Source organism: Pleurodeles waltl, chromosome 3_1, assembly GCF_031143425.1.
Source record: "Pleurodeles waltl isolate 20211129_DDA chromosome 3_1, aPleWal1.hap1.20221129, whole genome shotgun sequence".
NCBI lineage: Eukaryota > Metazoa > Chordata > Amphibia > Caudata > Salamandridae > Pleurodeles > Pleurodeles waltl.
This window is the reverse complement of record NC_090440.1, coordinates 1,583,052,560-1,583,077,375: the sequence shown is the minus strand read 5'-3', so window position 1 is coordinate 1,583,077,375 and position 24,816 is coordinate 1,583,052,560. Positions and strand designations below refer to the sequence as shown.

General features: G+C 43.2%; 1 protein-coding gene across 2 annotated transcripts in view; it reads right to left on the bottom strand.

Annotated features, from left to right (window-relative positions):
* Positions 1-24,816, bottom strand: part of STAM2 (signal transducing adaptor molecule 2) — a 310,306-nt gene that overhangs the window by 231,458 nt on the left and 54,032 nt on the right. For both annotated transcript variants that reach the window (XM_069225179.1, XM_069225180.1), the window contains exons 2-4: positions 21,727-21,811; positions 721-796; positions 529-624 (exon numbers count right to left, since the gene is read on the bottom strand). In XM_069225179.1, coding sequence (XP_069081280.1) covers positions 529-624; positions 721-796; positions 21,727-21,811 — 257 coding nt within the window. The remainder of the gene's footprint in view (positions 1-528; positions 625-720; positions 797-21,726; positions 21,812-24,816) is intronic.

Genomic DNA, 24,816 nt, shown 5'->3' with positions numbered 1-24,816 from the left:
GATTCAGTAACAATCACAAATTACGAAACAGTAGTCATTTGCTTTGTACAGCTAGCCCTTAATTACAAAATATGCAAGGTTTGATCAGGAAGTGAGGACTTAGTGTATAAACAAAGCTGAAAATGAGGGCTCACTAGGAATATGCAATGTTGAAACATGCAGTATTGAAAATATGCCTTTTAATATGACATCAATGATTTTAAATTCATGAATATTAAAAGACATTTTCTGGACACTGTGCTACCTCAAGTGCTGTAAAATAAATGTGATCTCACAAACATAGGTTTGCCACCATTCATAGCCAGAGTTATTGAGAACAGGATCAGACAAGTCTCATTACAAAAGGTAATGCAAAAGAAGAAATTATTTAGTTTAAAAAAGAAAACAGGGGACGAAGGCTGAAGACAGGTGACATTCATCTAAAAATACTATATGCAAGAGAAACAAAAAGGGCATTCAGAACACCTGCATTCTTATTCAGCACTGGACCGAGATAGGAACTGCATAAGAAAGCATTAAAACTCTTACCTTATTTATGATGCTACGAACTTCAGTTGCAAAATCTCGTGAACATACTTCCAAATGGAAAAGCTTCCCGCAGTTTGACATGCAAGCACTTAAGAGCTGAAACAAAAATAATGCAAGTTTACAAATTAACAGGCAGAGACAGAACATTTTACAGAACACAGAACAGGTTCATCACATAAAGCAGTTACTTACTGTTAAGGCTTGCAAAGCAACATGAGGCACTTTGTGATTCACTCTTTTCAGAATTGCTCGAAGGCCATCTTTTGCACTAGAAAATAACAATTTTAGAAAACTATCATTAGATGTACAAAAGAAATAACCCACAGACACACATGCCTCAAAATCCTCTTAGAGCTCCAAATTCTCCCTCACAGGATGGGTGCTGTGCCACAATGAGAGCCATCGCCCACATCAAAAGCTCCAACACAAAACAGTCGAGGTGCGCACTCCTGTGCTTATTTAGTCGTTTACTGTCAAAACACAAGACCCGTTACAATTCTCTTGAGCCCTGCTCACTTGTTCCCTCGAAAACATAAACCACCATTTTTTGTTGATATATTCGATCATTATTTAACATGGAATACCAAACTTTAAACAATGAAAAGACACAATCACAGCATCCCTCCCACCTGGCCCGCTTCATTCACCTTACCACACAGTACAGTATCCTCAATCCCAGGTTAGCTCTATCACAGAACTGGGAGAGCCATTTAGGTGTACAGTTCCTTAACATTCAAGGCCCTGACAGACTTCTATATGCGCTGTCCCATTTCTCCCTCTGGGACCCACTGCCAGCCATCCCGAGAACCATCAATAATGGTCCCTCATCGTGCTCTGGTGCTTCAGGCGTTGTTTATCCATCACTACTGTGTCCCACCCTCCCCACATCTTCTTGAACTTTTTTCGGCATCCTCTACCCTTATATAGTTCCTTCTCCATCATCATGAAGCTATCCATTCCTTTCTCCAACTCCCTAAAAAAGGAATCTTTTAGCATCCCCCATAGTTGGGCAATGTCCCTCTTCGTCACAATGTATCCTATGTTTACCAGGAGTTTCTGCTATCGTGCTGCATCTGTGAGGTCCCAGATCCCTAGTAGAGCTAGATTAGGCTGCAGTTCTATTTTCCTTGTGATTCGTCCATCCAACAGTCTCAGTTCTAGTGGAGAGTCCTCCTGCGTCTCCTCCTCTCTAGGGATACACTCCTGAAGTGCATGCCGTAATTGTCTGCACTTGAGCCAGTGGGTTGTGGGAATTTGATATACTCTTTGCATATGCTCGAAAAGGACAATTTAGTTTGCATCCCATACATCAACCAGCGTAGAGATGCCAATGGCTTCCCAGCCACAGAAGCCCCACAGGGCTCCAATGGATCCCAGTTTTTGTGACTCCCAGAGCAGAGTCCTAAGGTAAGTCTTTTGTCTCTCTTCACATCCGTAGTCAGTTTATACAATACTGCAATCACCACCCGGACAGCTGGCAGCATTGTGCAGCCTACCATTCCACCATGGAGTGTGTGCAAGTGACTCATTTTGCCCATTCCTCATCTATCCGTCTGGAAGGCTGGGTCATACCAAACTGCACATGCCAGTCATTAACTACACTAACATGGGAAGCTTCATAATATTTTGTAACATTTGGTAGCGCTATACACCCCTCAAATCTGGATCACTGCAGCACTGCTATCGCAATGTGGGGTTGCCCCCCCCCCCCTTGCCCACAGTAGAGTTCTTAAGTGCATGTCAATTTTAGTTGCAAAGGCATCAGGGATTTTATATTGCCTACTCTGCAGCACATACAACAGTCTGTGGATACAATCATCTTAAACATTGCTGCTTTCCCCAGCAGATAGAGGGGCAGTGTGTTCCAGTGTTTTAACATCAAATTCCAGGGTCTCTATCAATGGCTCGAGATTTGCCTCACAGTGAGGCATGACATCTCTGGTGATCCAAATTCCCAGATATTTGAACTTGTGGGGCTCCATCCTTGGAGGTAAAAGTAGGTCACCCAGGGGTTTCCAGTTTTCCACTGGAAAGAGCAGGTATTTCTCCCAATTTATCGTAAGACCGGAGTCCCTCCTGTATATACAAATGATTTCATGCAGCCTAGTAAGGAATTGGTCCGGGTTATAAAGGTACAACAGAATATCATATGTGTATAGCAAAATCCGCTCTTCCCCGCTTGAGCCTCACAACCAACCCTAGATTTGTGTATCCATGCACATTCATGTAGCCAACACCTCTGCCGTCAAGGAAATTAGCAGAGACGAGGAGGGCAGCACTGTCACGTTCCTCTCTCTCAATGGCAAATTCCCAGGAGAGATACCCATTGACCTTCACCCTCGCTCTTGGTCCAGAATGAAGTAGTCTTAGCTACTTTAGGTAACAGGGCCCAAATACCATCTTTTTCGTTTTTTTAAATCTTTTTATTGGTTTTTCATAACTGACATACACATAATCAAGTAACAACTTTGCGTAACAGGGAATCATCAAGCATTTCCATCGCCGTGGAAGGTAAGTAGTACTCTCAAACATTGTGTTACAGTCAAGTAAGTGTGTATATTTTAAATCTCCACACGACTTAAGTCTTAACAGTTCTCATTCTATTCTGTGTCCTCGATAGCTATTTGATGGGGCCCAGACTTTGTCCCACTTTTTGGGGCAACCCCTACTTTGGTATATTGAAAGTTCAGCATTCATACACCAGTCCATGTCATGCTGCCACTCACAAAGGAATGGCGGTATCCTTCCTCCCCCACCCCACCAGTTATGAGCTATATTTCTTTTAGCCACTGCCAGTCCCAGTGATAACCATAATTTGCCAATCAGCAAAGGTGGGGCTTCTCCTCAAACGCTTAGCATGCAACCCTTAACTGTAGTTGGGATGGGAAACCTTTAAATTCCTGCATTACCTCCCCAGGGGCCCTCCCCAGGGTTGTATTTGCAGGCAGTCCCAAATCACATTTAAAAAGTAGTAGAAATGAAGCAGCAGATGTAACTGGAGAGAGTGGCAAATCTGTCCAGTGGCGGACATCTGCCTCAAACCTTTCCAAGACAGATAGTATGTTGGGTTGGGTTGTTAAAATATCTTTGGATATTTGGTAATATAGCCTCCTAAATAGTTAAACTCCTCCTGTAACATAGGCATTTGTATCTAGGTGCTGGGAGTCAGTATGGGACCTGTTATTAGGTATATAAGGGACTTTTACCAATTAATGGTGTCTCCAGAGTAAAGATCAAAGGTGTGAAGGATCTGCATGATTCGTGGAATCGTGAATGTAGGGTCTGTGACGTAATAAGATGCCATCCTCGTATAGTGATCTACACTCCTCTCATGACTCTCCCCATGTGAATCAACAGACCAGTGGATCTCCCCTGCCAAACACAGGCATGGGCTACAATGCCAGGGCAAACAATAAGGGGGAGAGCGGGCATTCCTCTCTTGTCCCACGATGTAGTGTGAAGGCCCATTAAATCTCACTTGTGCCTCTGGTATTTAGAATAAGAGCCAGATCCATCACAGAAAGGAAGGCCAAAACCAAAGTGTTCTAGAACTGCATATGTGTACTCCCATTCTAGGGTGTCAAAAGCTTTGGATGCGTCTGTGGAAAAGACTAGCGTAGTTATATTATCATCAAGTGCTCCAGCCAGTACTCCGAACAGACGTCTAAGGTTTAGTTTGGTGATATGCTGTGGCATAAAGCCTCGTTGGTCGGGAGCACAATACTTGCCTGAGTCTGCTTTATAGGAGCAGTGCATATTCCTCGCTCCACATTCCACACCCTTCATGTTATGTTTGTAAACTTTATATGGAATAGGGGCAGAAGAATTGTTGGACTCCATAAGTTTCAGCTGCCAGTAGATAGGGAAGGCCTAGGAGCCCCTAATTTAGCGCTTTATTATTTAGTGGCGCAGCTGCAATGGCCATCCCAAGGGTTAGCAGACCGTCACTTAGAATAGCTGGGATTACCCACGCCAGACCATGCCCGTTAAATGACCCTGGAGTTGCTGCAGCAAAAAAATCCCAGAACAGTCTAATAAACTGTTGAGGACAGTGGACATCAACTACCTTAGACATATGCAGCTGTCCTTCACACAATACACACCATAGATTTTCATCAACTCTATTTGCCCCTTCAGGAATTTGCTGGGAAGAGAGAGGGTGGAGGTCTGGGAAGTAGATGGGTAAACACTCTTGGTGCCCTATTTCAGATGCTGCCCTCATTCCGCTTGAGCAGCTGCAGGCAGATCATAATCTACCACTGGGCCCCTTTCTGGTCTACCACATACTAATGGCCAAACTACAGCACCTCTGGCAAATCACAGATACTGAGCCAGACACGCATTCTTAGTGTACGTGCTCCAAATCATCGGAAGAGGGTGCTGACTGATCACACTGTTCCTCAGTGCACTAGCTCACACCCCACAAGACCTATTGCAATCCATCCCACAGGAATGGGAAAATGGCACTGATCATGACCTGGCACAAAAGGAGTGGGACAAGGTCCTAGTATATTTGTGCAAGCTCTTCTGCAATGTGAAATTTATACAGGGAGTGCAGAATTATTAGGCAAGTTGTATTTTTGAGGATTAATTTTATTATTGAACAACAACCATGTTCTCAATGAACCCAAAAAACTCATTAATATCAAAACTGAATATTTTTGGAAGTAGTTTTTAGTTTGTTTTTAGTTTTAGCTATGTTAGGGGGATATCTGTGTGTGCAGGTGACTATTACTGTGCATAATTATTAGGCAACTTAACAAAAAAAAATATATACCCATTTCAATTATTTATTATTACCAGTGAAACCAATATAACATCTCAACATTCACAAATATACATTTCTGACATTCAAAAACAAAACAAAAACAAATCAGTGACCAATATAGCCACCTTTCTTTGCAAGGACACTCAAAAGCCTGCCATCCATGGATTCTGTCAGTGTTTTGATCTGTTCACCATCAACATTGCCTGCAGCAGCAACCACAGCCTCCCAGACACTGTTCAGAGAGGTGTACTGTTTTCCCTCCTTGTAAATCTCACATTTGATGATGGACCACAGGTTCTCAATGGGGTTCAGATCAGGTGAACAAGGAGGCCATGTCATTAGATTTCCTTCTTTTATACCCTTTCTTGCCAGCCACGCTGTGGAGTACTTGGACGCGTGTGATGGAGCATTGTCCTGCATGAAAACCATGTTTTTCTTGAAGGATGCAGACTTCTTCCTGTACCACTGCTTGAAGAAGGTGTCTTCCAGGAACTGGCAGTAGGACTGGGAGTTGAGCTTGACTCCATCCTCAACCCGAAAAGGCCCCACAAGCTCATCTTTGATGATACCAGCCCAAACCAGTACTCCACCTCCACCTTGCTGGCGTCTGAGTCAGACTGGAGCTCTCTGCCCTTTACCAATCCAGCCACGGGCCCATCCATCTGGCCCATCAAGACTCACTCTCATTTCATCAGTCCATAAAACCTTAGAAAAATCAGTCTTGAGATATTTCTTGGCCCAGTCTTGACGTTTCAGCTTGTGTGTCTTGTTCAGTGGTGGTCGTCTTTCAGCCTTTCTTACCTTGGCCATGTCTCCGAGTATTGCACACCTTGTGCTTTTGGGCACTCCAGTGATGTTGCAGCTCTGAAATATGGCCAAACTGGTGGCAAGTGGCATCGTGGCAGCTGCACGCTTGACTTTTCTCATTTCATGGGCAGTTATTTTGCGCCTTGGTTTTTCCACACGCTTCTTGCGACCGTGTTGACTATTTTGAATGAAACGCTTGATTGTTCGATGATCACGCTTCAGAAGCTTTGCAATTTTAAGAGTGCTGCATCCCTCTGCAAGATATCTCACTATTTTTGACTTTTCTGAGCCTGTCAAGTCCTTCTTTTGACCCATTTTGCCAAAGGAAAGGAAGTTGCCTAATAATTATGCACACCTGATATAGGGTGTTGATGTCATTAGACCACACCCCTTCTCATTACAGAGATGCACATCACCTAATATGCTTAATTGGTAGTAGGCTTTCGAGCCTATACAGCTTGGAGTAAGACAACATGCATAAAGAGGATGATGTGGTCAAAATACTCATTTGCCTAATAATTCTGCACTCCCTGTATATACACAACATCCTACACAGAGCATACCTCGCAGCAGGGAAACTACACAAGATATACAGCACTGCCTCAAACAATCCTGGATGCGGCGCTCATAATGCTGACCATGGCCCATATGTTTTGGAACAGCCCAGTGGTAATGAGGATGTGAAGGGAGGTCACAGACGCATTACCAAACATCATGGGGCATGTGGGATTGTGCACTATAGAAACTGGTGTTTTAGGGCTGTTCAAACTTTAGAAGACAGGAAGCGCCACCAATCGTTTTATAGACTTGACTTTACTGATGGTTCAAAGATCCACTGCAGAGCATTGGAAAGTCGCTAGGCTGCCAAGGCTACAATACTGGCATGTGGCTACCGTAAAATAGGGTACAACCGAATCAATAGCCCTCCGCAGGGAAGATGCCCAGGACCTGCGCAAAGTCCATATTGCACAGAAATGGGAAACACTCCTAAACAAGTTGCAGGCTCTCTCAGAGGGGCCCTAGCATTAAACGGGCATTTGACGGAAGAGATAACTGCTATATTCCTTTAAGCCTTACAGTTGCACTAGAAGTAGTCTTCTAATTAGACTAAATGGCTTTAGAAGCATGCTTAAAATTAAGCTGCATGTGCATGTCATTTCGTATCCATTTCACTGTTGAGAATTAGATAAAGTGTAATTGAGACTCCCTAATATGGGTCGCCACACACCACGTCACTCTTGATGTGATTCATTGTGTCTGCATGACCTGACATTTAAAATTTGTTTTAATGGTTTGTTTATCTGAATACTGTTCTGAACCAATGCCTCCCGTTCTGTAAAACGTACTCCCTAAAAATGTCCAGACCCTCGGGAGCAGCTACTACTGTATAGTACTGTGAATAACATACATTTATACCCGATGTGCATCTGTTTGTTTGCTTTAAAATCAATAAAAATGTGTTTAAAAATTATTATTTTTTTGTTGGTTCAAGTTTGAATTCAAGAATCAAAAGGCATATGGCATTTTGTATGCTGCAAACAAAGGTCCGTCTGTTTTAGGGTGGCTAGACCTGAAAAGTAAAGAGAAAGTACTTGTGGAAGATGGAGGTGTAAAAGTGGGCGAAAAGATGTTGAAGAAGTTTTCTACTGTTTTTAGTGAAAGGATCTTCAATTTACGTGTTTTAACATAAAATGAAACTCAAGGAGAGTGCTGTGCTCTTCATACACAATGTCAGGAACGTTCCTATTTCAATAAGAGAAGAGGTGACAAAGAAATTAGAAAAGTGGGTTGCAGCTGACATAATTGAGCCTATTTCAGTGTGGGTTTCACCTTTGGTGGTGGAACGCCCTAGTAATGACAAGTTGAGATTATGTGTTGATTTGCGTCATCTGAATAGTAATAGGAACGGATCAACTTCTATTGCCTAGGACAAACAAAATGTTATCTTTGTTGAAAGGCACCAAGTGATCTCCTCTATTGATCTATCAGCAGTGTATCCCCAAATCTCAGTGTCTGAGCATAGTAAGGAATTTGTAGCTTTAATCACACTGCAGGGTTCCTAGCAGTTTAAATGCATGCCACTTGGGTTAGCACCTACAGCAGCAGTTTTTCAGGTATTAATGCATCAGTTTTTTTTTTTTTTTTTAAATGAAATGGGCGAAAGAAATTTCAACACAACATACTTGTTTTTGGGAAAGATAAGTCTGAACATGATCAGTTATTGGAAAAGGTATTAAGCATTTTGAAGTCATGACATTTGATAACTGATTTTTCAAAATGTTCATTTGTTGAGTAGTGTCACCTATTTAGGACGGATACCAATTGTGATTGAATTAGGCCCAAACCATCATTGATGGATGCTATACAGAGTGTGCTGGCTCCTAGTGGTAAATAAGAAGTTCGATCATTCATAGGGATGGCAGAGTTCTGTTCGAAACACATTCCCAAGGTTGCTGAAACATACAACATTAGACAATTGCCTACGAACAAGGGTAAACTTAAATGGACTGAGGAGTGTGATTTGGATTTTCGTAATGTGAAGAAGTGTATTACAAATGTGGCATCTCAAAGATTTTGATCTTAATGCTTATTGTGTGATCACAACTGATGCCAGTAGCAAAAGATTGGGAGAAGTTTTAAAATAGAAAACGGTGGAAGTGAAAACTGTGATCATGTATACTTCTAGATCTTTGTAACCTATGGAAGAAAGATATTCTGTTATATTGCTTGTGCGTGGGTGGATAAACATTTTAGAGCCTTTGTATGGGGAAATGTTATACACTAAGATGTGAGCACACACCGCTGGTGAAAATTCTGTAGTGAGAACTGCTAATGCCCCAATCAAGAACTGCCAGGTTATCTGTGGGATTACAGGATTATGGGCCATATGTACGAACACATTTTCCCATTGACACAGAATGGGAAAAACCCTTTGCTACATCTGGCCCTACATGTCTAAAACTTTACATGTATTATGTAAAGAAAATGTGCCTGCTGAGTTTCGATCAGGAATGCCTAAGCAGATGGAAATGTATCAGGATGAGTTTTGGAATGATACCCAGATTGCATATGTGCAGGATTGTGGTAGTTCTTGTATTAAGAAGGACATATGGGAACTTGAATATAGGAAAGACACTCTGTTTTTACTGGTTTTGCTGAATATCTTCTGAAGGGATAGCCAAGCAAAGTTGATTTGGATGCTAATTTTGAAAACATTTTGGAGATGAGATCAGAACTTTGTGTGCAAATATGGAATGTCTGGAGAGGTGAAAGGGTCACTCCTCTAACAAGTTTGCGCAAATTAGTTGTCGTGTGCCATTAGGGTCATTTTGGAATAGTGAGAACTGAACAAATAGTGAAAACTTAGTTTTGGTGGGCAGGTGTGGATATGAAAAGATATTTGTGAGATATTTGGCAGTAAAAAAAAATCCACCTACACCGATAAGCAGGATTTCACGCTACCATTACAAACATACTAAATATGCCCACGCTATTCCTCATAGATCATAAGATAATATGTCAGGGCATTTCCAATGCAAACCTATGAGAGGCACAGCCCTCACAGTAGTCAGAAACTAAATAGGCGGTCTGTCACTACTAGCACAAGTAGTACATAAAGGCATATGTCCTACCCTTTACATACACAGCACCCTGCCCATAGGGCTATCTAGGGGCCTACCTTAGGGGTGATTTGGGTGTAGTAAAAAGGGAGTTTTAGGCCTTGGAAAAGTAGTCTGACTTGCCAAGTCAGTGTGGCAGAAAACTGCGCACACAGGCCCAGCAGTGGCAGACCTGAGACAGGTTTGAAAGGCAACTTTTGTGGGTGGCGCAATCTGCTCTACAGGCCCACAAGTAGAATTTAATTTACAGGCCCTGGGTATAAGTTATATCACTTTACAAGGGGCTTGCTGGTACATTAAATAAGCCAAACAGGTTTAAGTCAATCATACCAAGTTTAGAAGAGAGAGCACATACACTTTTAGCACTGATCAGCAGTGATAAAGTGCTCAGAGTCCTAAAGCCAACAAAAAGAGGTTAAGAAAAATAGGAGGAAGGCACAAAGTTTGGAGATGACCCTGCAAAAAATCAGGTCCAACACAAGGGCAACGCTGGGTGGTAGGAAATTGTTGCGACTGCCCTCAGATTCCAGAACTTTCCATCACAGACATTTGAGGAAAATGTTTTTTTTTTTTTTTTTTTTTAGACACATTTGAGGTTTGCAAGGGAGTCTGGGTAACAGAACCATGTGAGAGACACACAAATCACTCCCATGCTGGATTTCCGTTGGTGCCTAGTATTAAAGACGTACAGGTTTGCTAGTTTTCCCTAGGTGCTGGCTGAGCTATGATCCAAAATCCACATCAGTTTTGGGTGGAAAAACGTGCTGTGTCCACGTTGCGTTTTAGGTCATTTCCTGTTGCAGGCGCTAGGTCTAACCACACAAGTGAGATACTATTTTCATCATGAGACTTAGGGGAACACAGAAAAGTAGAACAAGTTTTATTACCAATGTCTTTCTCCGCATTTCTGCTTTCCAAATGTAAGGCAGTGTGTAAGAAAGAAGTAATTTTGAGAAATGCCCTCTGATTCACATGCTAGTGTGGCTATCACCAAAGTCAGAAATGTGCAAAGAACTACTGCTCCTAAACTCATATTGTGTGTCTAATTACTAGGTATCAAGGAAACTTATGAAATAATCATTGTATACTCAGTACTTAATGAAAAACCATTGCAAGGTGCAGCTCAGTTATTGGCTCTGGGAATATAGGGTTCTTGATGAACCTACAAACCGCAGGGATCACCGCAACCAAAAGGGTCCAGCGGACGCAACTGTATATTGCTCTGGAAAATCTGCCATAGTTAGAAGTTACAGATGAAAATGTAGACATAAATGGTTGTTTTTTCAACTCAATTTCAATTTTATTTTTTTATTCAACTGTTACTTTCAATAGGAAACCCTTGAAGGATCTACACAAATGCCCCCTTACTGAATTCATAATTGTGTCTACTCTTCAGAAACGTATAGCTTTTCAGGATCCTTCATTGGCTTCACACCCATTTCCACAACTAAATGGAAAATGCTACAACTGTTTTGAAAATGATGGTTTTCTGTTTCAGGTCTGCCTGTTTCTGAAAGCTAGGAAGATGGCGAGTTTAGAACTGCAAACCCCCTTTTTAAAATATTTGTATTTAATTTTTGATATACAATTGCAAACAAAGAAAAAGGAGGACAGACGTGCAGTGGTTAGCGAAGCTCAATATCCAGAAAGCGTATGGGGACGTTACAGATGCAGTGGGTGCAATCCATAGCGTTACGATGAAGGGTTGTGCTTGATCCTCGCAGTGTTCAAGTGCGAACAGCAGGGCTTCGGTGGACCCAACAGTGAACTGAACTGGGACAGAAAGAGCAAAATTGGGGACAGTTTGGTAGCAGGAGGTGAGTAATCACATATGTGAAGGTGACTAAGGGGTGCAGCTAATCAAACTGGTGACAAGTAGGGGGGGCTGGGTGTGTCTGAGGTGAACAGTCTTAAGGCAGGCTTCCTAGCTGTACTGCACATGGGGTGTGCAGAGTTGATGGGTCTACTCTTGAGGCTGGGAAAGAGGATCTGCTTGTGTTGTCGTCTGGTGGAAGTACTGTGGCCCAGCGGGGGAGATCGGATGCTTTCACAACAGACCGATCTCCTCGGATCAGAGGGTGTCGTCCTCCACTGCTCCCTACTTACATACAGCGCTGTGCCAAGCAGATATCGGAGGGGCCGCAGGGGACCACCAGTGCATGGTCAGGGTATGTTTTGCAAGAAGGAGCACAAGAGTTGCGAAACAATCTGGCACTTGCTGTTGTTTAGTGCACTTAAAAATACAGAGTTGAGGTGGCCTCCGCATGTCAAGATGAGCAAGCTTTGTGACTGTTCTGAGTGTAGAGTGAACAGATGTGCAGCAGCTGCGGAGGGTTGGACAGGACCGGAGCACGTGGGGGAAATCTGCCTCCTGGGTGGAGCAGAGGGACAGCTGGACAGCGTGTATATGAAAAGTTGTATGCTCTTGAATCAGGAGTTACACAATGCAATCTTAAGGTTTTGGAGTGCTATATCCCATTCTTTACCCCAGAGTGCCCTTCCAAAATTGAAACTGAGAAAAGTCAACAAGTTCACATATCACTCTGTATAGTCATGTAATTAGATGGCAGCCAGGTCCCATCAGCAGAATGGAGTGTAGAGGGCCCTCCTTCCGATATGTACGAGAGCACTTGCCATGCACGGACCAGCTGCCCGTAAGAAGGAACTGCCCACGTGGAAGGTCGGTTTCCTCTGCCAGCTGTGCAGAGGGAAGGAGGCAGTCCTCCCTGGAAAAGTGCACCAACTCTGTGGACTGAATTGTCTGTCCATACCTAGAGGGTGCCAGCAGTGTAGAAGCCTTGTTGACAGGGCAACACAACAAAGGGGACCAGAGAGGTGCATATGGGGACGGCGTGATATAGCCGATATACCCGAGCCATGCATCGCTGAGCCAGCGTCACCTGTAGGGGCCAAGTGTGCTGGCACTGTGGCCATTTCAAAGGAGCCTCCTCAACTCCGGCACCTGGACTGGGCTCTGAGCATCAGTGGCTTCCCCATGGTTGTGACCAGCAGTCCAGCGGGAGAACCACTGAAGCTGTGCCGGCAAAAAGAAAGCTTCGAAGGATAGAGTCAACAGGCCTCCCTAGTCAGGCGATAGCTGCAGCTTAGCGAAGGCGACTCGACGCTGACTAGCGCCCCAAATTAGTACACTGAGGAGAGTGTCTAGCTCCGCCAAGAAGGAGCACAGCGGTATGATTGAGAGGTTTATGAAGTAGTAAAGTAGACGCGGCAGGAGGATCATTTTTGTCAGGACTATCTTGCCGATTGGTGCCAATGGAAGGTTTTGCCAGAAATGTAGCTGGGAGCATGCCCCATTTAAAACCCTAGAGTAATTGCCATTGAAGAGGTCAGCAGGGGAGTGGTATAGGCGACTCCCCAAGTATCAAACTGCCTGCTGACGCCAGTGGAGGTGGACATCACCGAGAGTTAGGTCGAGTGGTGGTTGTCCTGGGCATAATGGACAAACCTCTGATTTTGCCCTGTTAACCCACAGCCCGGAAACGGAAGCCAAGTCCTCCTGAAGGTGCTGAATCGTGGCGAGATACGCTGTGATGTCACAAATTTATAAGAGCAAATCACCTGCATACAGGGACACCACATGTACGCTATCTGCTCAAGGTATACTCCACTCCTCCCCTCCTGCACGGAGCCGCACCACAAATCCTTTGTTGATGACATTTGCAGGGAAAAGAAACAGATGCTTTTTTCCCCCCACTTTTCCTACAAAAAAACAAAATCTAACTGTTTTTAGGCTACTTTCTCGGTCCTCTTTATGGGAATCCACAAACCCTGGGTACCTTCAGAATCTCCAGGATGTTAGGAAAAAGAATGCAAATTTGGTGTGGATAACTTATGTGGACAAAAAGTTAAGGGGGCCTAAGCGCGAACTACATATAACAGCCAAAAAAGGATTAGTACTTGAGGTGGGGGAGGGAAAGGCCTAGCAACGGAAGGGTTAAAAGAGCCAAAGCAAGAATGTTGTTAGTGAAATATGGTTTTGTATTCCAAAATTAGATTTAATGGGTATATTCCTAATTAAGGTGCAAATCAGCAATAAAAGAAAGCAGATTAATAGTGCTAAAAATAAATTCAATTAGACATGATACTGAAATGCACTAATTATTTGAAGGATGATTAACCATTATAAAAGAAAGAAAATAAAACATAAAGCAGTTTAAAGATTAAAATGTCTTCAGAGAATGTCTCAAAAAAAGAGTGCAAAACTGTTCCCAGAGTAAGAGGTACAAGAGGAAAACTGTGTTTCTTTGTTCCTTATAACAGAATTGTGTGAGAAGCGACACAAAGACCTACTTCTAATCATTATGTAAATGTTCCTCAATAAAATAAAAATATAGGTGTTGCATACCTGGTGTGATGCAGGTGTGAGATCATTGACACCTTTCAGGAAGTATAAACTATTATACATCTTGTAGTGCCCATTTAGTTTTTTTGTGAGAACAAGAGAACCTGAGGGAGAAGAGCGGAAAATGTATAACAGAGCAAAGCACAAGAACTGTGTTTGAGAGGACTAGGGAAAGTAAAACGACGCAAAAGAATGAACATGAAAGCACAGAATCCCACTAAAATGGAAGAGAGCAAGAAGAAATTATAATTATATATTTTTTTTAAAGATGCTATTATTTGAGTGCTTGCAGCAATCACCCTCTGAACTTTCTGCTTGTGTGCTTAATGACTAACTGTTCTAATTATAAACAAGCACTGGGAAAGGCAGTAGGTCTCTCCTATGGGTGAGCTATTGGATTTGGCACTCAATTAGGGTGGGTAACAGGTGGCGGGTGGAGGTGAGTATCGGAGGGGGCAAGTAGGGGTGGAATAACGGGATCATTTTAAAAAGTAGAATGAAACAGCCAGAGCTTTTTTGCCTTCTGTGAGGAGAATAAACAGAGACTGAGACAGCTCATGTGGATCCAGCTCTCAAAGGCTGTATTTTCTCTAAGTATATCCCAAACTAGGCATGTACTGGCAGTGCTTTGACACAACTCTGCATCCAGATCCATGTAGGTCCAATGTTTGTACAGATACTGTTAAGATCAGAATTGCATGAAAATATCTTTCTGCACTTACGTTAATAGTGCAGCACGTCTTATCCCTGTGAAATTTGGGGTTTGCTTACTTGTAAAGCAATTTGGCAGCCACTGGAAAAAGTATGTAGTTTTTTTTTTCTTTTTTACACATTTACGGCGAAAAAATGCAGGCAGGATGGCCAATATTCTTCCGTACTAGAATAGCACTGTAATGAAGTGCGTTTTCCCACAGTGAATGGAGGGAGATCTGTGAATAGTCTAAACCAGTGGTTCCCAAACTGTGGTCCGGGGACCCATGGGGGTCCGCAAAGCCTCCTCAGGGGGTCCCGAACTGCTTAGAAAATTAATTTATATAAACAGATTTAGTGCCCAGCTTTCAAAAATGACTCAGTGAGGGGTCTCCGGATTCCAGTAGTGATTCAGTGGGGGTCCCCGGGTTCCAGTAATAATAAAGTGGGGGTCCACAGAAGTCAAAAGTTTGGGAACCACTGGTCTAAACAGTTTTTGTCCCTCAGGATGAAAGATTCAAATTATAAGGCAGAGGTTGATTACAGTTTAATGCTCAAAGGTTTTTTTTTAAACAGTGTCCTTTGCTACAACTTCATAGTCAATGCATTGCACACCTTTAAGTAGACTTTGTGGTGCTACAGTTGACAACCTAGTTATATTCCTTATACAGGCAGGGGCGGGAGGAGGAAAAGAAACAGGGATGGTGTTAGAAATGGGGTCTGTGGTTGGAAGTCAGTTTGCACTCTGTCCAAGCAGGGACCCTCACTCTAGTCAGGGAAATGGAGATACACACTTAAGATAACCCCGTTGGTAGCTTGGCACAAGCAGTCAGGCCTATCTCAAAGGAAATTTGTAAAGTATTTGTACCAACACACATAGTAATACAGTGAAAACACTACAAAATTGACACCACACCAGTTTGGAAAAGTAGGCAATATTTATCTAAATCAAACAAGACCAAAATGACAAAAATCCAACATACACAAGTAAAGTTATGAATTTTTAAAATAATAGATTCTTATACCATAGAAAACAATGGAAATGTTGTTGTTACACAAAGTACTTGGTTTGTGTCATAAATAAAGCAGCAAGGGCGAGCATGCATCGGATAAGTTAGCGTTGCGTTGTTTTTTTTCTCTGCCCGCAGGAGAGTGATGCGTTGATTTCCGGATGGGGCACCTGGGATCCTCTCAGGTTCACATTGATTTTGATGCCCAGTGATGATGCGTGCTAAATCTGGCCACACTATGATGGAAAACCACGCTGCTTGGGGCTTGCGTCGTTTACAGCAGCCGCAAGCAGATGTTGCGTCGTTTCTCCAGGCGAGATGCAGGTGGGGCATCATTTTTACAGCCGCGTTGCAGGTGGTGCATCAAAATGTTCCCTGCATGGCTCCCTTTGCGTGGATTTTAGTCTTTGTTCTGGCAGCTTCACATTTCAAGGGATTGGCTAGGGCATCACTTAGCAGGGCAGGAGTCTCAGCAGAGTCCAGGAGCTGGAAGAGGAAGTCTTTGATGGCCCAGAGACTTAAAAACAGGAGGCAAGCTGTCCAAGCCATTGGAGACACTTCACAAGCAGGAATATACCACAACGTCCAGTCTTTTCTTTCAGGTAGAAGCAGCAACTGCAGGCCAACCCAGCAAAGCACAGTCACAGGCAAACAGCCAGTACCCCTCCTCCAACTCTTATCCTTGGCAGAGGTTCCTAAAAATTTGGGGTTTTGGGTTCACTACTTATACCCCTTTCTGCCTTTGAAGTAGGCAACATTTTAAGGAAAGTCTCTGTTGGTCACAAGATCCTGCCTTGCCCAGGCCTGGCCCCAGACACCCACCAGGGGTTTGGAAACTGCATTTTGTGAGGGCAGGCACAGCCCTTTCAGGTGTAAGTGACCACTCCTCCCTCCACTATAACCCAGATGGTCCATCAGGATATGCAGGGTATACACGGTACACTGTTCCAAAAAGAAAAAGACAGGAGAACGAGAACAAAGGAGTCCTAATATTTAGGAGCAAAAACCTCACACACCCAAATGGGTGTCATGCTTCATCATCGGCGTTGCTAGGATAAAATTGGCTCACAACCCTGGTCACAGAGTAACAGATGTATTAGTCCATATAGGGTATGGGCCAAGATTAAAAACGATAGGGAGAGTGCACCTGAAGCAATGATCAGGTACTCTCAATCACACTTGTTGCAATTATGGGAAGGTCAGGCACTACCACACCTTCCCTGCAAAAAGGGTCGACATGTTTCGCGTCTCTATGGTCCAGCCGGATCCCATGACGCTTCGTCAGGACCAAAAACAACAAACTTCTCCTACCACAAATTGTTGAAATGATAAGGCTCCTATAACTTACAACCGTTAGTTATAATATCTCCAGTCACTTACATAAAATATGAGGTAGAATAGAACTTACTAATCCTACACGTCGCCCCCCCTAATTTGAGGAACGCACTTCATGGGATTGCATGGGCCACTGGTCGGCCGTCAAAATTATTGCGTTGATGCCAAACCGCGCGGGGTGACCTACCCCTGACCGTGCTCCTGTATGAATCCAGGGTTCTGAGCCAATTTTATCCTATTGTATTCCTTTCTCTTCTACCTTTTCGAGCCCACTTTTGGGGTCGTGGCACCATCGAGAAAAGATCTCCGGCAAAGAGCCCCCCTTTGGGGTGTGCCCATCAGACATTGCAGTGCCGGTCTGACGAGGAGCAACGCCGATGATGAAGCATAACACCCATTTGGGTGTGTGAGGTTTTTGCTCCTAAATATTAGGACTCCTTTGTTCTCGTTCTCGTTCTCCTGTCTTTTTCTTTTTGGAACAGTGTAACGTGATTTTTGTTTCATAGTATCTAGTTTGGGAGACTCTACACTGGACCATTATCTCTCCCTATCCCCCCATTTTTTTGTTTCTATGCAGGGTATACCCCAGCTACCTTTGTGTCACTTTCTAGTGGAGATTCACAAACAGAACAACTGTCAGTCTGATCCAGACAGGAAATATACGAGCAGACAGAGTCATAGAATGGGTTAAGCAAGAAAATGTGGAATTTTTGAACTGACAATCTAAAAAACAACTTTACCAAAAAATGTATTTTTAAATTGTGAGTTCAGAGACCCCAAACTCCATATTTCAATCTGCTTTCAAAGGGAAACTGCACTTAAAAAGATATTTAAAAGTAGCACCCACGTTAATCTATTTGAGAGTTAGGCCTTGCAACAGTGAAAAACGAATTTGGCAGTATTTCTCTGTGCGGACATGTAACACACACCAGTACATGTCCCACCTTTAACCCGTTCTGTGCCTTGGACGAGGTGACCTCGTCCAAGGCTACAGTTCCCGTATGCCTTGGAAGAGGTCACCTCGTCCAAGGCACACGGGAACATGGGGGAGCGCTAGCGCGCCCCACCTGTGCACCCCCCCCCAAGGCGGGGATCGAAGTGGAAGACCTTCCACTTCGATCCCCGACCCCCCCTGTGACGTGATTCGCTCAGCATTTCTCATTCAATCACTGGGGGAGTCCCGGAGGGGCTTCAAAGGGAAGGAAATGTATTTCCTTCCCTTTGAAGTCTCTCCCAGGGGCTCAAAAGCCGGATTGCTTGCAATCCGGCTTTTGAAACCCCACCAGACACCAGGGATTTTTTTTTTCTCCAGAAATTGACATAAGGGAGCAACCCCTTGGGCAAGGGTCGCTCCCGGGGGGGGGCATTTTTCGGGAAGGCCTTTTCTGCCCCCCCTGGGGGCAGATCGGCCTATTATTAGGCCAATCTGGGGGTTTGGGGGACAAATTTATTTTAGGCCATTTCTGCCCCCCCGGGGGCAGAAACCTCTAGGCGCCAGGGCAAATTATTTTTTGGGTGTTTTTCTTTTTTTGTTTGTTTGTTTTTTTAGAGATGAGGAGCGACCCATCAGGCAAGGTAACAGAACCTGGTCAGAGCCCCACAAGTCACCCCATCTTGGATTCCCCTAGGTCTCTAGTTTTCAAAAATGCACAGGTTTGGTAGGTTTCCCTAGGTGCCGGCTGAGCTAGAGGCCAAAATCTACAGGTAGGCACTTTGCAAAAAACACCTCTGTTTTCTTTTTAAAAAATGGGATGGGTCCACGTTGCGTTTTGGGGCGTTTCCTGTCGTGGGCGCTAGGCCTACCCACACAAGTGAGGTATCATTTTTATCGGGAGACTTGGGGGAAACACAGATTAGCAAAACAAGTGTTATTGCCCCTTGTCTTTCTCTAAATTTTTTCCTTCCAAATATAGGACAGTGTGTAAAAAAGACATCTATTTGAGAAATGCCCTGTAATTCACATGCTAGTATGGTCACCCCGGAATTCAGAGATGTGCAAGTAACCACTGCTCCTCAACACCTTATTTTGTGCCCTTTTTGGAAATACAAAGGTTTTCTTGATAGCTTACTCTTTATATTTCAGCAAATGAATTGCTGTATACCCGGTATAGAATGAAAACGCACTGCAGGGTGCAGCTCATTTATTGGCTCTGGGTACCTAGGGTTCTTGATGAACCTACAAGCCCTATATATCCCCGCAACCAGAGGAGTCCAGCAGACGTAACGGTATATTGCTTTCGATAATCTGACATTGCAGGAAAAAGTTACAGAGTAAAACGTAGAGAACAAATTATGTTTTTTTACCTCAATTTCAATATTTTTCTTTTTCAGTTATTTTCTGTAGGAAACCCTTGTAGGATCTACACAAATGACCCCTTGCTGAATTCAGAATTTTGTCTACTTTTCAGAAATGTTTAGGTTTCTGGGATCCAGCATTGGCTTCATGCCCACTTCTATCACTGACTGGAAGGAGGCTGAAAGCACAAAAAATTGCAAAAATGGGGTATGTCCCCGTAAAATGCCAAAATTGTGTTGCAAAATTGGGGTTTCTGATCCAAGTCTGCCTGTTCCTGAAAGCTGGGAAGCTGCTGAGTTTAGCACCGCAAACCCTTTGTTGATGCCATTTTCAGGGGAAAAACCACAAGCCTTCCTCTGCAGCCACTTTTTCCTATTTTTTTGATAAAAAACGAAATTTTCACTGTATTTTGGCTAATTTCTCGGCCTCCTCCAGGGGAACCCACAAAGTCTGGGTACTTCTAGAATCCCTAGGATGTTGGAAAAAAATGACGCAAATTTGGCTTGGTTAGCTTATGTGGACAAAAAGTTATGAGGGCCTAAGCGCGAACTGCCCCAAATAGGCAAAAAAAGGCCAGGCACAGGAGGGGGAAAAAGGCCTGGCAGCGAAGGGGTTAACATACACTGCACCCTGCCCATGGGGCTACCTAGGGCCTACTTTAGGGGTGCCTTACATGTATAAAAAGGGAAGGTTTGGGCCTGTCAAGTCGGTACACTTCCCAGGTAGAATTGGCAGGTTAAAACTGCACATACGGACACAGCAGTGGCAGGTCTGAGCCATGTTTACAAGGCTACTCATGTGGGTGGCACAACCAGTGCTGCAGGCCCACTAGTAGCATTTGACTTACAGGCCCTGGACACCTCTAGTGGACTTTATTAGGGACTTACTAGTAAATCAAATGTGCCAATCATGGAAAAGTCAATTACAGATACATTTTACACAGGGAGCACTTGCACTTTAGCACTGGTCAGCAGTGGTAAAGTGCCCAGAGTAACAAAACCAGCAAAAACAGAGTCCAACACACAGTCAAAACATGGGAGGCAGAGGCAAAAAAAAAAAGATAGGTGAGACCACTCCAAGGCTGCCAGGTCTAACAGATGGGGTTGGGAGAAGGAAAAGAAAAGCACTACGACTCCGCGCCAACGTTGTCTGAGCCACAGTGCTTTTTTTCAGAAGAAATAGTACCAGAGTCATAATGTGAGCAGCTGCTGGCAAGCAGATGAACACTAATCAAGCATAATTAATCTATGCTTGGTCCGTGAGCCACAGAAAGAAACTGAAGTGACACATTGCAAGTGGTGCCCTACTATAAGGCAGCAGGGAAGAGGGACAAGGATGCCAGCGCAAGGTAAGCAATGGGAGGTTTGCAAACCCATTACTCATCACAACACTCTCCCAAGCGAGAGTGCATGCTCACACAGGTGAGACCTAAAAAGGAAAAATTATTTCAAGAAAAACAAAAGAAAGATAAAAACAGAAAAGGAAGAAAAAGCAAACCAGAAACAGGGTTAAGCGATTGGAAAAGGAGGAAAATGACAAAAAGTGAAAGACAAAGACTGGCAATGACAATAGGCCACGCTTATGAATATACCGGCAAGCCAGACCTAAAATTCCATGTAGGATAAGCACTGCCAACCTCCCACATGTGCTGCTGACATGAAAAACATAATAAATGTTCTTATCTAAGACACCTGAATAGTCCTCCTGAAAGTTCATTTTCAAATATCTGGATAAATAAATTGATCACAGCTGTGTGGAGGCAAGCACTTTTTTTGGAAGCACACAGCTTCTGCCCAATCGAAACATGTACTCTTGACTCCCAACATGTGGGGTGAGACAAAGTCCATTTCTAATTAAGCGCACATAAATGTCTGGAGACAGCTGTGCTGTCAAGCCAGACCATAAAAAAGGGTTTATGCTGTGGGTGTTAGAATAAAGTCTTTTTTTTAAAGTTGACGCAAAAGAGAAAAAGAACATGTAAGAGAGAGAAGCTACTTTAAAGCCAAATTTACAGCCAAGGTAATTAAAGCCAAGTTGACAGACCTTTCAAATGAGAATCAGGCACAATGCATATACAAACAGTTATTCAAATTTGACAGTTCTATCAATTCAATTGCAGTGCAAAGGCACCCACATTGGTCTGAATCCATATACCCTGTTCTAAAGTTAAAGACCAAGGATTATAAAGGGTGAGGTTACAACTGAAAAGGTATACACCATTTTCTATCAACAGTCACAGCTACTGTTATCCAAAAAACTGCTTAATTCAACTGAAAAAAGAATCTTAAATAGAATAAAGGCAGTTTTACCCATTAGGAGTATTTCCAATTTTGTCACATATGTCCATAATAAGGCCCCAATCTTCGCTAGTGTTGTATTCATTTGTGGCTTTTTCTAAAAAAAAAAAATAATAATAATAATTAAACAGAACAGAACAATGTTTCTGAAAGAACAACAAAACAGAACACTGAGAAAAAACATAAATAAGAAGAAAACACTTCATGCAACAAAATCTTTTATACGGGTAAAATGCACCAATCTTTAAAAAAAGATATGACCATTAAGGAACTTTCAAAACTTAAGTATACATATACGAAATGTATTGAAAGTGCAAAACTTGCAAGGAGAAATAAACACAGATATATTCAGAAAGTACATAATGTTTGAACTGTTACAATGAAGCTCAAGTATTAGCTTCCCAAAGCCCCATTTAGGAGCCTAGTTGGAGGAGGGCTACCAACTTAGGAGTGAGCGGACTGAAATCAGATGTAGGAATTTAAGGGGTCTTGGCTGGATTACCAGGTATGTACATTAGTTTATGGAGCTGAAAATTTAGCAAATTTTCACTTTCCAACCTTTTTGGTAAAACGTATTTATAGATTGCTAATTCCTAAACGCCTCAGAGTTGCAGGCATTTGACAGAAGTGAGAAGCGTCCAAGTAAATTATAAATAACATAGAAAAAGTTCTGAAAAAACAGAAGTTAAGATTAGTTGTGAAGTGCAACATAATTTATTTATTGAAAAACCTTAAATCTCATTCAGCCTTCGACGACTGATAATCTAGGATTTTTGATGAACGACAGAGTAACTATCTCTGCATGTAAATACGTTTGCTGAATTACGATACTTAGTAAACAGATTGAGTCTGTGCAAGTGCACATTTTGTGGAGTTTGGTGTCTGTGTGAATTTTTTAACTTGTAGTTTTCTCCTTATGTCATATTTACTACTCCATTAATGCAGTTGTGGCACGTTTTGTATCTGCACAACAATTAGCTGTTAATTTTCAGGTATAAGAGGGATTTCAGAGGAATATTTAAAAAAAGCAATTTACACATATCTACCAAGACACAGAAAACTGGAGTTTAAGTAAGAAACCCTTAATGTTGTAAATCCTTGGTCTAGTGCATCTGTTTTCTGCCCGGACAGGCACGCTTTGATACTAACCTAAAGCAACACTTCGCGGCGGTCACAGACCTCTAAAAAATATACTCACCCACTCACTATGGCGAGTCATATTTTATCAACTCAAGCTTTTTTTTTTAGGACTTATTCGCCCCTTCTGGCGAGTTGACAAAGAACAGGTGGTGTGTTCTGCCAGAAAGTGCAAAAGCAATAAAGACGCCTTTAAATCATGTTATCTTGTCACATCTACTCTGTGTTCAGAGACAGAGGTCAAACATCAGTTTGTCTTCTTACAATTAATTTTTCTTCTGACTGCAGAGTTAGAGGATTTTGCAAGGTGAACTATCTGACTTGCTGTACAAGAATTTGAAATAAAAGGCTGTAGGGTGACAGATTTGTCCTAACACACATTTTAAAAACAAAGACACTGTACAAACATTGCAAAATGTATTTCAGTAGTTGTGAAAGCCCAGTTTTTGTAATTCTGTGTGATGAAAAAATAGTTTAATAGGATGAAAACAAATCAGAACACTTTACTGGTGTGCAAAGAATAAATATGTTTTCTAAAACCCAATCTTCACAGATTAATAAACAACATGATTTTATAAGTAAAGCTGTAAGTTAGTGGAAGGTTTTTGGATATTTCTTAGAAATGTAATGTCTGTGAATGACAGTACGTTACCATGCCATGTTTTAGTAATATATTTATTAAAGGTGAGTGCTAAAACAAACCGAGAAACACTCCTTTTCTCCAATGGCAATGTGTTAGAAATTAGGTTTGCACCATGTCCAACAAGGGATTCTCACTCTAGTCAGGACAATGAAGATACCTGGTCAGATAACCCCCTTGGTAGCTTGGCATGAGCAGTCAGGCTTATCTCAGAAGCAATGTGTAAAGCATCTGCACATAACACCCAGTAATACAGTGAAAACACTGGGGAACATGGCGGCCAGTTGAACACTGAGCCGCGAGCGCTCCACACAGAGTCTCTGCAGGAGAGCGTAGCGCGACGCCAGCAGAGTAGGAGGGGTCTACCGCTGGGGCGCTGAGCCAGAGAAAAACACAGCAGAGTCGGACGCCTGTAGCTCCGACGGGGGCCCAACTTCTTCCTTGGGTTGTTTTTTTCTTTTCTTTTTCTTTTTATACGCAGCAGCGGGTTTGTGAGCCGCTGCGGAGGAGCCGTCTGAAATTCTGCCCCTCGATTCTCCTTGTGCCGCAGCAGCAGCAGTAAAAGGCACGCAGGGGGGAGAGACACGACAAAGGTGTTACTCGGCCTCTGGGGTTTGGGTCGAGGCCGCGAGGGGTGTGCATCGGGGAAGACGCTACACCTCCCGATGCGGCCTCCGAGGACCACTGACACTTTCTGGGGCCTGCCTAGCGGAAAGGCATATTGGGCCCCCAGAGGGAGAGACGGATAAGCGAGGAGAAGGGCCAACTGGAGCAGTATGTATGTCACCTGTAAAACATTACTTGAAAGGCCCCCAGGCAGGTGCTACCAAATTAGGGGCAACGTGGAAAGGTAAACTCGGCTCTAGGGGGTCGGAAAATATTACATTCTCAGATACTATATGTTTAACAAAAAAGAGGGACCAACCTCGGATAAAGGGAGGTGTGGGAGTGTCTGAGAAGTACACAAGAAGGTGTTGCTGACTTTCAACGGGGAAAGTGTTACTCCAGGATCAATTGCCAAATACTTTCAGGCGGGGGTGGAGGAGATGAGCGAGATCTCTCCTTTATCTGCAGAGTCTCATTTGGTCTTAGGGGACTCGGAGACAGTAGGACAGGGTTCCTTGGTAAATCATAATGCTTAGATATCCCAAATAATGAGAGGCTCTTTAGGGTTTAGGGAGGTTTCCTCGCCCCTACCAGCCTCACTTCTGGAACCCAGTACCCTAGCTCCTTCAGAGCCTCATAATGTGGAAGTGTATGATCTTTTGGTTTCCCCAACGAAGGAGATTTGTGAGAAGTTTGAGATCTCCGAGAGTAACTAAGCT